Source organism: Astatotilapia calliptera, chromosome 5, assembly GCF_900246225.1.
Source record: "Astatotilapia calliptera chromosome 5, fAstCal1.2, whole genome shotgun sequence".
NCBI lineage: Eukaryota > Metazoa > Chordata > Actinopteri > Cichliformes > Cichlidae > Astatotilapia > Astatotilapia calliptera.
The window spans coordinates 14,384,233-14,398,289 of NC_039306.1; the positions used below are offsets into that span (position 1 = coordinate 14,384,233).

The window sequence follows — 14,057 nt, forward strand, 5'->3', positions numbered from 1 at the left end:
CCATGTCTGTCCCATCTGTGAGAACTGAAAAAAAAAGCATCAAAATAGGAAACAAAGGTGATTTAAGGCAGGCTAATTTCAGAAACTGCATATATGCTGGGAATTTCCCACACAACCATCCCTGATATTTACAGAGAATGGTCCAAAAAAAGAGAAAATGTCCAGTGAGCAGGAGTAAAACTGCCTCGTCGATGTCAGAGGTCAAAGGAGAACCAAGAGCAATTTGCATGATGCTGTCACATTAATATGAACAAAACAAAGTATCAGTAAGATGTACCTATTTAAGTGTCTGTTGACTGCAATAAAGTCTCAGTGACAACCAAGGCTTTAAATGAAAATGAAAAAGTCTACAGCCTCCCCATGTGGTCATTTTATGAAATGGCACCAGACAAGCAGGAAACACTGCACTTACTCTATAAGTGTATTTACCAAACCCATGCTAGTTTTTCAAGCTGACTTGGTTATATTGAGCTATTTTTCAGAAGATGTATGTAAAAAGAAGCCAGTTATGTTAAAATGTTATTCTTTCGGATGTGCAGAATGCATAGACTGTACCAACTAGCAATAAAATAAACAAAGGCATCACATGTAATCCACCGGGCATGGGCTCTTTTTCCAGGAAGCAGCTCAAAGACTGTTCAACATTTTCCAAACACCAGGAAAATGTTCCAAGTTTTGCAAACTCATACGCTGATTTGGATCAGATTAAAACAAACTAAAAGACTCCAAGACTTCTGCAGTGATCAGTGACTACCAGTCAAAGTTCATGTTACATTTTATCATTCAAATGTTAATGAAACCAGTGTTACTGTAAATACAGCAAATTAGGCATAGGATAGAAACAGAGGAGATCTGTCACATAATTGATACACACATTTGTGCTGTGTATGGGGCACACAGATGAGACAACAGTGAGTTCTGGGTGTTTTAACATGTTGTATAGTTTCTACAAGTACAAACAACTTGTGTATGGTGCACATCATTAAAAAGTGTATTCTAATTATCTGAACTAAAGTAATAAAAAGTGCATTTAACTTTAAGTAGAGTAGTTTTACTTCAGTATGCTACATTATTGCCTCTTTTCAGCTTAATTGTTAACACTGTTGTTGAAACCGTGCTGTAGTAAATGATGTCTTTATATCTATGTGTCTCTATCACCCTAACATGGACCTTATATAGAACTTTTATATTCTAGCTAAGCACCCAAAGTACCGTATACAACATGCCCCATTTACCCATTCTTGGGTAGCATCCATACAGTTTAGAATAACCAGGGATTGAACCACTAACCTTGAAACTAGTCGTTAACCGGCGCTACCTCCTGAGCTACAGCCACCCGACATCACAAGAGAAACTGAGCTGATAATGTTAACTTGAAAATGACAAACCTTAAGCAACCGTTACTTTTTCTGAAATGTGGGTTGTAGAGAGATGATCAGAACCGAGTTATAAAAACAAGAAAAAGTGCATATGTCTACATTAGCATAATGTTAGCCTTGCATTTGAATTCGCATTTTTCTTCTTTTCAATACTGTTATTGGATGTACTAGTTTTCCAATATACCATGGTTTACACTTCATTAATTCAAAACAAACCTGACATAATTGTTCATGGCAATACACCCCATTCATTTATTGCTGTAGGATAAATCAGCTATTATCCTTCTTAAGTAGGTAAATAAGTACTTTGAACATGATTGAAACGCAGGCAGAATTTCCCACTTCTTGATTTCTGGGGGGTCAAGTCTACAGATTTTACAGCATGCAAACATTAGTAACATTAAAACCACTTACGGGGGGTGAGAAAACCATTAATCTTCTCATTTCGTTGCAGTTTTCTGCTGAGAAACCTTAGGTTCTGGGTCATGTGTGTGATACTTTGACACATTACCTTGGTGTCTGTCCACGCACAGAAGGACAATGCATCTGCTTATCAAATACACCAAACTTTAACTGAGATAATCTCTTGTTACAGAAATTTTGTCTGGCAATATCTTCAGTGGCATGTCGTTTAAAGTACCTATGCATGGAAACAGCTTGTCAGTGCAAGAGTGTGTGAAACTCTGTAAGTGTGAGCCAGTATCAGGATCAAAGAATGACAGCTTTCCTCTGTTCCAGTCCAGATGAACTCTGATCCTCTGCAGCTTCTTTTTTACTCGGAGAGCAGACGGTGGGGCTCCCAGTATGCGTGTGCTGTATTTACCATTATAGAACTCGATTTGCCAGAATCCTGATTTTACCCGCTCCCTTTTCTGAATGGATTCGGCTGCCACTCCAACAAACCAGGCTGTGTTGTCTCCCACTTCAACATCCCAGCTGTGGGTCCCTGAGTTAAAGCCCTCCCAGCCATGGACAGAACGATGATAATCAGTCCTCTCTGGGTTTTCGGGAAGCTTCTGTCGCTCTCCGTGACTTACACTTGTCAAATCTTCAGAGAGGATAAATTCTGGGTTGGCAGTGTTTGGATCCAGAATCACAGGAAAGTAGGAGACCATTTTCTTCATTTTGTTCCAGATGTTGAAGGTCAGGTTGCCCAGGTGTTTAGCCACATCTATCAGAGCTCCTGTGGCCAGCTCTGGATCATCCAGTAGGGGCTGCTGTTGGACTAACTTCACTGCATCGTTGTAGTTCTGCAGGAATGAGACGTCTTCGGCTTTCAGCTCCTCCTCCGTGGCTCTAATCGTTTCTGAAAGAGCTGCTATCTCTCTGATCAGACTTTCAATCTTCTCCTGTATTGTCTTAAACTTCTGCTCCTCTTCCTCCCTCAGTGCAGTGATCCTGGCCTCCTCTTCCTCTTGTAGAAACTGGTGCATCCTCTTAAAATGCTCTTTAATCTGTCTCTCTGTGTGGCGAGCCTGGACCTTAATGTGTTCTGCTGTTTTATCACACTTTTCTTTAATTTGTTCAAATACTTTCAGTTTCTCATGTAAAGGCTTCAAGGATTTCTGGAGCCCCTTTTTTTGCTCCTGTGCAAATTCTTGGATGGGTCTAAACCTGTGGTTGGTATGCATTTTTGAGTCTCTGCAGATAAGACACACCAGCAGCTGATGGTCCAGACAAAAGAGTTTGAATTTTTCTGAGTGCAGGCAACAGAGAGCCTCTGACTCCACAGAAACCCTCTGATCTCTCTCCATTTGAAATGCCTTACACGCCTTTGCTAATGCCAGGTTTCGAGGTGGGTCACTCCTCGATGATTTCCTTTTACAAAGAGGGCACTCATGTACTGTTTTATCACCCCACCATGTCTGCAGACAGCTTTTACAGAAGCTGTGGCTACAGGAGAGGACAACAGGATCTTTAAAAATATCCAAGCAGACAGTACAGGAGAGGTCCTCCTCAGACTGGAAAGCCATTATCTCACTGTAGCTGAAAACACGGCAGGCAGAAAGCACAATGCGACAGCAGTCATTCGTGGCTAATCTCACTCCTCCAGAAAGTTCCCGGAAGATCCCAGTCTCTTGTTTTTCCTTCTTAGAATCACAGATGGGATAGCAATTTAAAGTTGCAGTACTCACAGTATTTGCTGCTGTTGCTTTCCCCCCTCAGGAAGTCGTGTGTCTGATCTGAATGAGATAATCGTTCTCTCCCTCTCAGGGCGTGTCTCTTTCTCCCTACTGGATGAGCAACAACCGTTTCCAGGTATTTCTTAGGTGACGTTTTTCCAGGTAATGTGTGTCAGACATTAAGCCACTATGTCAGGGCACAGCACCTTAAATATAGTTTCTGTATTAGACAAGACCAACAAAAGAAGCTCCTCCCCTTTTTGGTAACAACTAAAATAGAAGTAGGTTAGGCACTTATTTCTGCTGCATTCAGGTAAGGTATGAAATGTAGCACCAACTTATAGTTTTATGCAATTCCAGGGACATTTGAAGAGAAAGACAAAGTATTTTTAAATGATAATAGGAGAATTCTGCAAACATGCTGTAGAAGTATAACTGCCAAAAAAAGAAGAGAAAATGAGCTGAGGCCTGTGCTTTGAAGCAGGATTCCTTGTTAGTCTTAACCCTGGCTTTTCTGTACTATGATGGTGGTTCACTTCTTACCATTGTAGAACACCACTGTAACTTGTGCTGTTGCTCTGGACCAGATTAGGTTTCACATTAGAGGTCAGCAGATATGAAATCACTGCGTATTTACCAATCAATTCTCCAGAAAATAGTGTCACCCTTCCTGAAGTTCCTTCAGACTTTTGTGGGGAGGGTAAGAGGGTTTAAAGTTTTTGCATTTCCCTGATAGGCATCAGTAATGAAGATAGATTCTTAAATCAAGGAATAAATTTGCATCTATTTTTTTTTGTTGGCAGCAAACAATTTTACAACAGTTTTATTTTTCTGTAAACATTAGTCTAATAGGCTATATGATCCTAAAACAGGACACATATGCTGTATTTCCTGGCCTCATATCAAATTTGCAAACAGATTAAGCCTATGTTTGAATTCAGTTACATATTTACTGTCAAACCTTAAACTGCAATGAGTCTGCAGCTGAGAGAATAAAACATGCTAGTTTAAGACTAGCTCCTCTTCTAGCGCTCTGCTTCACTGGGTTTATGATTCGTGGAGTACTACCAGACTCCATGCTGTGTATTTTACTTGTACCAGTTATGAAGGATAAAGCTGCAAAAGTGAGCTGTCTGGATAATTATAGGCCGATTGCACTAGCCAGTATTTTATCTAATGTGCTAGAAAGAATCTTGTTTGACAGAGATAGTGTGTTCATCTCTTCCCTGGATAATCAGTTTGTCTCCAAAAGCACTGCACTGGGATGTGCATATATGCACTCAAAGAATAGGGCAAAAAATTAATCTGTCCTCATGTGTTTCATTGATGCCTCCAAAGCTTTTGATCGAGCGAACCACAGAAAACTTCTTGATAAATTGAAGCAACGGGGAGTTCCTCGATACATTGTGAGGATTCTGTCTTGCTGGTACACTCATTAGAAGATGCAGGTTAAATGGGGAATTTGGTGTTAGCAATGGTGTCAGACAGGGTGGGATTTTATCTCCAATTTTATTTAATTTATATGTTGATGATTTGTCCATACAGCTGAGAATGATGAATGATGATGATGACATATACAGACAATGTTGTAAGCTCTATGTGCAGGCAAATATTATTGCACGCAAATTCAGCTTTTGTTCACTTCCAGTTAAAGTGGCTTTGTTTAAAGCATATTGCACACTGCTATATACTTCCCCCTTGTGGTCATCCTACAAACAATGTCGCATGCAGAACCCGCATGCAGCAACTTCACACCTGATCAGATTTGCACACTGTTAGACCTCTGCTTTACCACCACATATTTCAAATACAACGAGGGTTTCTACAGACAAAAAACATGGCTGTGCCATGGGCTCCCCTGTGTCACCTGTTGTAGCCAACCTTTACATGGAAGAAGTGGAAAGAAAGGCTCTTAGCTCTTTTAAAGGGGGAGCACCCAGCCACTGGTACAGATATGTAGACAACACCTGGGTCAAAATCAAAACACAAGAAGTGGAATCCTTCACTGCGCACATTAACGCCGTGGATAAAAACATCAAGTTCACCAGGAAAGACACAAAGGACAACTGTTTGCCTTTCCTGGACTGCGCCGTGCACATTGAAGAGAACGGCAAACTCAACATCGAAGTTTACCGGAAGCCCACACGCACGGACCAGTACCTCCGCTTTGACTCCCATCACCCTCTGGAACACAAACTTGGAGTAATTAGGACCCTACACCACCGGGCAGAACATGTTCCCTCTAAGCCTGAAGGTAAAAAGAAGGAACACACATGTGTAAAGGAAGCACTCAAAACGTGCGGCTATCCTAATTGGGCGTTTATAAAGTCAGCAAAGATGCACAGAAAAGAAGATCAGACACCAGCGAGGGAGGATAAGAAAGACAGACGCAACAACATTGTCATCCCTCATGTAGCCGGTGTATCAGGCTACATAAAACTCAGGAGAGTTTTCTCCAAGCACGACATCCCAGTGCATTTCAAACCCAGCAACACACTCAGACAGAAACGGGTTCATCCCAAAGACAAAACTCCTAAACACAAATTTAACAATATAGTGTATGCTGTACAGTGCAGCGAGGAATGCTCAGACCTCTACATTGGAGAGACCAAACAGCCACTTCACAAGCGCATGGCACAACACAGAAGAGCCACCTCCACAGGACAAGACTCAGCTGTCCATCTGCATCTTAAGGATAAAGGACACTCTTTCGAGGATGCCAATGTTCACATTTTGGACAGAGAGGACAGATGGTTTGAAAGAGGAGTGAAAGAAGCCATTTATGTCCATTGTGAGCGACCATCTTTGAACAGAGGCGGGGGTTTACGACACCAACTGTCTGCCATCTCTAATCCAGTTTTGGGATCCCTTCCCAAACGCCTTAACACTCACTCACATCCTGGGCCATCTGACCTCAGGAAATCACATGATAGGGTGGGGATAGGTTTCACAATGAGCTCACCCGAAATTGTGACCCACACCTGTTTTCACACCTTGGCTCATGTGATTAGGTAGAGGATCATCAGGGGGTCCTTTTGTCCCTCTTTTGGGGGTAGCCCCACGGGGTTTAAATCTGGGACTCTCCGCCATTTGACCTTAGAACTGAAGAAGCTTCTCGGATGAGAGGTGAAACGTCTTCAAGCAACTTAAAGAAGTCCAGACGCTTTTCTTTCCAAGCTCCTTAGACTACGATGACCTGGATGACTGAGAACCTTCACAGACACGCAGAACCTGCATGTTGCATATAATGATGCAATGAGAATCCTTCGTAGGATACCTAGAGGCGGTAGTGCCAGTCAGATGTTTGTAGCTGTGGGTGTTTGGATTTTTAAAGCACGTTTAAGAAATCTGATGTTCACTTTTAGGGAACAACTGGATGGCTCTAGTAACAGTATAATTTTAGCACTCACAGATCCGGCGGTGAGTGGTTCCAGTTACTCATCTAGTCTGAGGAAGCACTGGCTGAAGTGTTTGTGTATTAATTGATTTCTTCTAAGTAATTGTGTATTTTATGTATATTATGGTTTTATATTTTTACAAATATTTAATATTTTTTTATTAAGGTTTATATGTTGTGTTTTGTCTTGTTTCTTTTTCTTTCTTTTTTTTGGACTATGGACATAAAGTCTGTCAATAAAAATTGAATTGGAAAAACTAGAAATTGAAACTGTCAGCAGCAGTGGTGTGACAGAAGAGGGTGCTAGAGACAGGATTAGATGATCTGCTGTGAGGATCCCTAAAAAGAGCAGTCCAAAGAAGAAGAAGTAATCTCTTCGCCCGAATTTTACTTCACCTTCTTGGATTTTCTGTTTGGATATTTTATCACTGGAATGCACAGATTCTTCAAAAGTTGAATAAAAGATAAGCGTATGAATGGAAAACTATTGGTTGATAAAAAAAATGAAAAAATAAAACACAATGAAGCTCCTTAAAACAGGTACAGATATTTATTTACAGTTAAACTTGCTACCATTGCTTTAGCGAAGAAGCTTGTGTTGCTTATAATGATATAACATGAGATATAAGAAATGTTCCTGCCACAACCACAAGTCTGGTTTGTCTTCAGACTGCTATTCATGACAATATTTATGTAAGTGTGTAACATCAGCCCCACCACATACACACACTTGTCAAGACATACAGTATGCATGAGAGATTATAAGAAACACACACCATAGAATAAATACATAAATGGAAATTACAGAACACAGAACCGTAGAGGGTGCAAACTCATAAGCTAATGCTACATACTTAGTGCATAGCATTGGCTGAGTGGTGTTGTGGTGGAGCCTGACATACACCCCACCACAACACCACGCTGACCTGGATAAGTGGAAGAAAATGGATGGATGGACAATTGTAAAGCTACTTGAACCACAAAGTGTTTAAAACATCAGCAGACTAATACATGATCAGTATATTCAGTATTAGCCAACACTGATTTTTGTGGTGAAATGAGACGCCATCCCTTTATTGTATCAAATGAATATTGAGCCACTGTAAAACTAACACAAACAAATATTGAAAACATTTTATAATGAAAAATCCTTTGATTTTACAACAAAAACAAAACAAAAGCATTTGCTATAGCCCAACTTTTTGTTTTAAAAATTGCCAATGCTACCAGACATGCACGTTGCAATTTAGCTGCTATCTAAAATGCCAGTGGACCAGAAGGCATACATACCAAAATCCAAATAAGCTAGTCGCTTACATTAGCCTACATTGGATACAATATTACTGAAAGAAATATATTTACATGATGTGAATTTTATTGTGAAATGTCTATTATAGTAATTGACATCATATTCAACTCAGACGTTTTTTTCTTTCCCAGCCTAACATACCATACAAAATGATCTGACCTATTCAAACTCAGTACAAAATCTTAAGCATGTGTCATTTAAGTAACATTAGCATGCTTTCAATATTAGCTTCATCAGAAGTCAAGAACAAAGAAAAGATCTTTGAACAAATAAAATGACCTATAGTATTTGATAATCCCATCATTTTCATTGATTAAGCAGTTTTACTGTTGTAGAAACCTTCAGCGGAAGTATTTTTAGCTGGTGTTCTTTCTTATTGATGAAGTATGGAAACAGCTTCTCCGTGAAAGTGTGTATGAAGGTGTGTATGTGTGTGTCAGTATCGAGATCAGAGAATGACAGCTTTCCTTCGTCCCAGTTCAGATGAACTTTGATCCGCTGGAACTCCTTCAGTGGGTGAATAAAGGTGTGTTGTGATGGGGAGCATGCTCCATATTTATCTTCAGTTAGCCCAATTATCCGCCAAAGTCCAGATTTTATTTCACTCTTTCTTTGTACAGACTCTGCTGCTACACCCAAGACCCAGCCTGTAGAGTCTCTAACCTCAACATCCCAGCTGTGGGTGCCTGAGTCAAAGCCCTCAGAGCCCAGGACAATGCAATAGCAGCCAAACCTCTCCGGATTGTCAGGAAGCTGATGCCCCTCTACAGCTCTTACGCCAGTCAGATCTTCTGATAGGATGAGCTCTGGATGAGCTGTGTTTGGATCCAGAATCACAGGAAAGTAGGAGACTATCGCCTTCATCTCATTCCAGATGTTGTAGGTTAGGTTGCCCAGGTGTTTGGCCATATCGATCAGAGCTCCTGTGGCCAGCTCTGGATCATCCAACAGAGGGCACTGCTGGATTAATTCCACTGCAGCTTTGTAGTTCTGCAGGAACGAGACATCTTCAGCTCTCAGCTCCTCTTCCGTGGCTCTGATTATTTCTGAAAGAGCGGCTATCTCTCTGCTCAGACCTTCAATCTTCCCCTTCATCATTTGACTCTTCTGCTCCTCTTCCTCTTTTAAAGCAGTGATTCTGGCCTCCTCTTCATCTTGTAGAAACTGATGCAACTTCTTAAACTCCTCCTTAATTTGTTTCTCTGCCTGCTGGGCCTGGACCCTAATGTGTTCTGCTGCTTCATCAAACTTTTCTTTAACTTCTTCAAACACTTTCAGTTTCTCCTGTAAAGGTTTCAAGGATTCCTTGAGATCCTTTCTGTGATCTTCTGCAGCTTCATTAACGGGTCTGAAGCTGTGGCCGAGATGTATTTTTGAATCTCGACAGACGAGGCACGCTGGCTGCTGATGATTCAAACAGAAGACTCTCAGTTTCTCATGGTGCAAACTGCAAACAGTTTCAGAGAATGCAGAAGCATTTTGATCTTTCTTTTGTAAGAAGGCCTCACACAGGTTCTTTAAGGCTGAACTAACCGGTGGCTCACCCAGCAAAGGTCTTTCCTTACAAACCGGACACTCTTTTATGGGTTTGTCTCTCCACCAGGTCTCCACACAGGTTTTACAGAAGCTGTGGCTGCATGCCAGGACGACAGGAATATCAAAGATGTCATGGCAGATAGGACAGGACAGGTCCTTCTCTGGATTATAAGCCATTCTCTCATTCTCAGTTGAAAGTAAAAAGCTACAGCGCAGAGCATGAAAGGAGGAAGTTCAACTTCACTTTCTCTTTGCTTGTTTTTCTTCAGTCAAAGGCAGGTTGAAATGCAGGATTACGATGCTGTGTTACGTTTACTTCTGCTGTGAAGAATTATTTCCCCTTTCCTCTCAGTTGGAGCCTCTCTTCCAGTGAACAATAGCTGAGAGAAATACATTTCCTGTGTTTTTTGGTCCTGCGGTTAGAGGTGGAGCTTCGCCCACCCATCAGTGTGTTTCACTTAAAGGAGCCTGTCACACTGCTTGGAGACTGCCACATAATGTAAGCAAATATGTCATGGTAGAGTAATAGGATGAGCTCTGTCTTGCGAATTCAAACCTGATTCCTTTACCTTGTCATTACCATGTTTTGTCTTGTTTTTCCATGGCAATCCTTTTAAAGGCTACCAAAGTACAATGACTCCTTCTGCTATTATGAATACATAACTGTTTTTGTTTTTTTGTTTTTTGTTTTTTAATGAAAGCTTTTAATGAACAATGTTAAATAGAGGTGGAACAAACTGTGGCTCATGAAAGAGGCCAAGATGTAGGAAATTAAGGTAAAAAGTGCAAGAAAAGCAAATGTCAAAGTCAAGTAAAGAAAAAAACAAAGGAGTCCAGCAGGAATTATAAATATCTCAGTGTGAACTTACACAGAGCAGTAAAAATACAAATATACAAATCCATTTGATTAAATTTACTTATCAAATTCAGGATTGTGGGAAAAGAGGCAGGGTATGCTCTGGCTTGGTTGTAATCACAGGGCCAACACAAAGAGGCAGATAATCACTCACAGTCACATTCACATGGCTAATTTAGAATGAATTTCTTAGGGAGGAAGGAAGTAAGCCAGAGTACCCAATAAAAATCCATGCAGCCAGAGGGAGAACCACACATGATTGGTGCAAACCACCGACAAGTCTCCAAACGAAATGACCCAAGAACACATTTGAACCTGCCCTCTAACTGACGTATTACAGCAAAAAAAGATTTGGTAAGTGCTCCTTTAGGTTAGTAGGAAAAAACCTGGACAAGTTTAAGGAGAGGAGATTATTTGGGTTGCAGTTAATACTTTGTTGGCGTTAGTGCACCTTGGTCATCATTGAGCAGGTGTCTGAAACAGGAAATGAGTGCTGGTCTTTCTGTCATGGTCCATGGTCCATTTTGATATAGTTTCTTTTTGCGTCTTGTTTTGAGTTTACCACCACTGCTGGGTGGAAAAATGCATTTAACCCATTCACACAGTGAGGCAGTGGGCAGCCACCAATGCAGCGCCTGGGGAGCAGTGTGTAGGGACGGTACGTTGCTCATGGGTGCCTCAGGGTAGGCGTTCAGTGGATTCGAACCCCTGACCTTCTCCCAATTTTTACCAAAACATCATCAGGATTGAGGTTGCTTGCTTTGTTGCAGCTGTTATCAGCTGCAATCTCTTCTGATCGGGTGTCTAAATAGGAGCACAAAAGCAAACCAGTCCGACAACATTTTTTTGTGCTCGGTTAAACCACAACTTGGAAACAATAAGTGGCGCCAGGGCGGGAACACTGACAGTTAATATCCACCTTGATGTGTGTGGACTCATACCCAGGCCTGTGAACAACTGTTCATTCTTTATTTTGTTTATTAGTTTTCCACCATTAGCTGAGTCTGAGCCTCTCCAGATCTCCTTCTCCCCGCCACACACTCCAGTGTTTCGAAGGATTCCCCAAGTCAGCTGATGTATTCTGCAGAGCGTGTCCTCAGTCTGCTCCACTTGGACATGCCCAAAACATCTAGGAGGCGTGCAGGCTAGTCGAGTACCCAAAACCAACTCTGCTCAGAGGCAGTCCTGAAAGGATGAGCACCTCACCCTATCACAACAAGACACCTGCCTCATTTTTTTCTGTTCTTACATACCTAACTTTTTTTTTTTTACTTAGAGGTTTTCTAACTTGTCCTTGTGTACTTAAAGTATTACGTTTATACCAAAAGAAAAACTGAATGCAGCCTTTGTCAGAATAGATTTATAAATGGAACGAACCAAAGTGAAAGAAACACTACAGTAACAAAGTTAAAAATCAAAATAGTTATATAAATTGAATGAGGAAACACATATTAGGCATAGTTTAATAAATGTAGTTAAAAAGACACAACAAGCACAGTAAATGTCAGGTGCAAGTATCAGTCACAGTACAGATGATTCTCTAGACTGTTGTTGAGCTGACGCATCAACTACTTCTTGTATGTGTAGCTTTGCATGATTCAGTTAAAAATAATCCATATTTATTTTGTGCTAAGCCTCGGTGCTGCTCTGTTCATCCCCTGTCTGAATCAACTTATTTCAACTTCTCTTCTGATTGGCTGTACCTTGCAAATGGAAGGTTTGAGCATATTAGGAGTATCATCTCTGATTAATGTCATGTTGATGAAAGGGTAGAAAGTGTTTAGGTCGTAAACATTCTTTGTACATGACCTGAAGTCTTTATTTAAAACCATATATGACGGCTTAGATCCTTTAATTCTAATGATTAAAACTCCCTACAGCTGATGGTTAAACTGAAGAAGCTGCTTCTATAAGGAGCATATCTGGCAGGAAAAGGCATCACTGGAGACTCACAACTGCTGCATGGAGTCAGTGTCACACCCACTGTGTATGGACTTCTAGTAAACCCTTTAATTTCCTTTTACATTTGTTGGCTGGTACGTGGGTTAGGAAAAAGTGTATATGAGTCACTGATAGAGTATTAAAGGTGCAGTATTGATGTAAAGCTGCAGGTATAGACTCAGCTCAACGGAGACGGGGCTTTGGAAAGCAGTGCTGTAAAGACGGAGACTGAACCTGTTAGAACAGGTTTCCTGTCTTCGTTCCTCACACTAATGTGAGGGATCTCAGTGGGGAGGATTTTGAGAAGAGCTTACTGATTTGTTAAAATACGTCAGCAGCAGCAAAAAAAAAAAAAACTCCAAAATGTTTAATGTTGTTTAAAAAGGTCCTCAAATAAGAAAAACAAATGCAATAGAAAAATTAAAATCAAAAGATACATTTCGACTAAAAATAAAAATAAACACAGAAAAAAATCATCTGATTTAATCAAACACTAATTTAAAAACAGGTTAAAATGTATTCATGTATTTTGGAGTCTGAACAAGATTTTCTTTTACTTATTTCAGGTTAATCTTTCATACTTGATTTCATTAATTATTTTATGTATTTATGTCCATCCTTTTAGTTTCTCCATAAAGGTGAATACACCTGTTGTACAATTCAAACAACTATCAAACATTTAAATTGTCCCGTGGGGAAAAAACATGGGTTATTTGCAGAAAATATGAACTTTGTAGTGTTTCATGAAGGCCTCAGCCGATTGGGAAAGCTGCCCAGAGTGGGTTTATTCAGCCTCACCTCTGGTGCAGGTGCCCACCTCTCCATTTTAAATACATGTAGACATTGAGGGTTCTCAGGAGGGGCCGTGCTGAGGCCAGCTGCTATCTGACAGAGGGTCATTGGTACCATGCCCCTTGTATGGGGTCTTCATAACCCCATTCTCTGTGCGCCATTTGGGGCAGGGTGCGGGAGAAGGAGCTGGCCGTCTGGTTGGGGTCTGGGCTGTTGGGCCTTCCTGCTGCTGCAGGACTGGGGGCAGTCTGCTTGTGTCCACCCCAGAGTAAATGGAACCATTTCCTGGGTCTGGGGGTGGATTGCTCTTCTGGGGGTCCCTGGACCTTGGGGTACAGAGTATTTTTGGGGAGTATGGTTCAAGGTTCAAGGTTCAAGGTTCTTTATTTGTCACATGCATAGTTATACAAGTATAACACACAGTGAAATGTAGCCTGACACACTCCTCGACATGTGTAGAGGAAAAACATTATATATATATATATATATATATATATATATATATATATATATATATATATATATATATATATATATATATATATATATATATATATATATATATATATATATACATTGGGTGAATGTGCAGCAGTAGCAGCAAGCAGGTGAATTCTGCACATTAATGTGAATAGACATCTGACTATTTTACAGGATAGACAATATAAACATATTTAAAATTAAAGGAATTGAAATGTACATTGTGCCTTGGTTTAGTGTCTGG

General features: G+C 40.6%; 2 protein-coding genes across 2 annotated transcripts; both read right to left on the reverse strand.

Annotated features, from left to right (window-relative positions):
- On the reverse strand, positions 1 to 3,557 carry LOC113022191 (zinc-binding protein A33-like). Its single transcript, XM_026167330.1, has one exon. The coding sequence runs from the start codon at positions 3,350 to 3,352 to the stop codon at positions 1,949 to 1,951; it is 1,404 nt and encodes a 467-aa protein (XP_026023115.1). The 5' UTR covers positions 3,353 to 3,557; the 3' UTR covers positions 1 to 1,948.
- Positions 3,558 to 8,097: 4,540 nt separating this feature from the next.
- On the reverse strand, positions 8,098 to 10,114 carry LOC113022190 (nuclear factor 7, ovary-like). The gene has a single exon (XM_026167328.1). It carries the CDS (start codon positions 9,919 to 9,921, stop codon positions 8,515 to 8,517), a length of 1,407 nt encoding a protein of 468 aa, XP_026023113.1. The 5' UTR covers positions 9,922 to 10,114; the 3' UTR covers positions 8,098 to 8,514.
- Between the last annotated feature and the right edge of the window lie 3,943 nt (positions 10,115 to 14,057).

Coding starts and splice junctions, on each gene's coding strand:
- LOC113022190 (XM_026167328.1), bottom strand. CDS start 9,921: ATGGCTTATAATCCAGAGAAGGACCTGTCCTGTCCTATCTGCCATGAC.
- LOC113022191 (XM_026167330.1), bottom strand. CDS start 3,352: ATGGCTTTCCAGTCTGAGGAGGACCTCTCCTGTACTGTCTGCTTGGAT.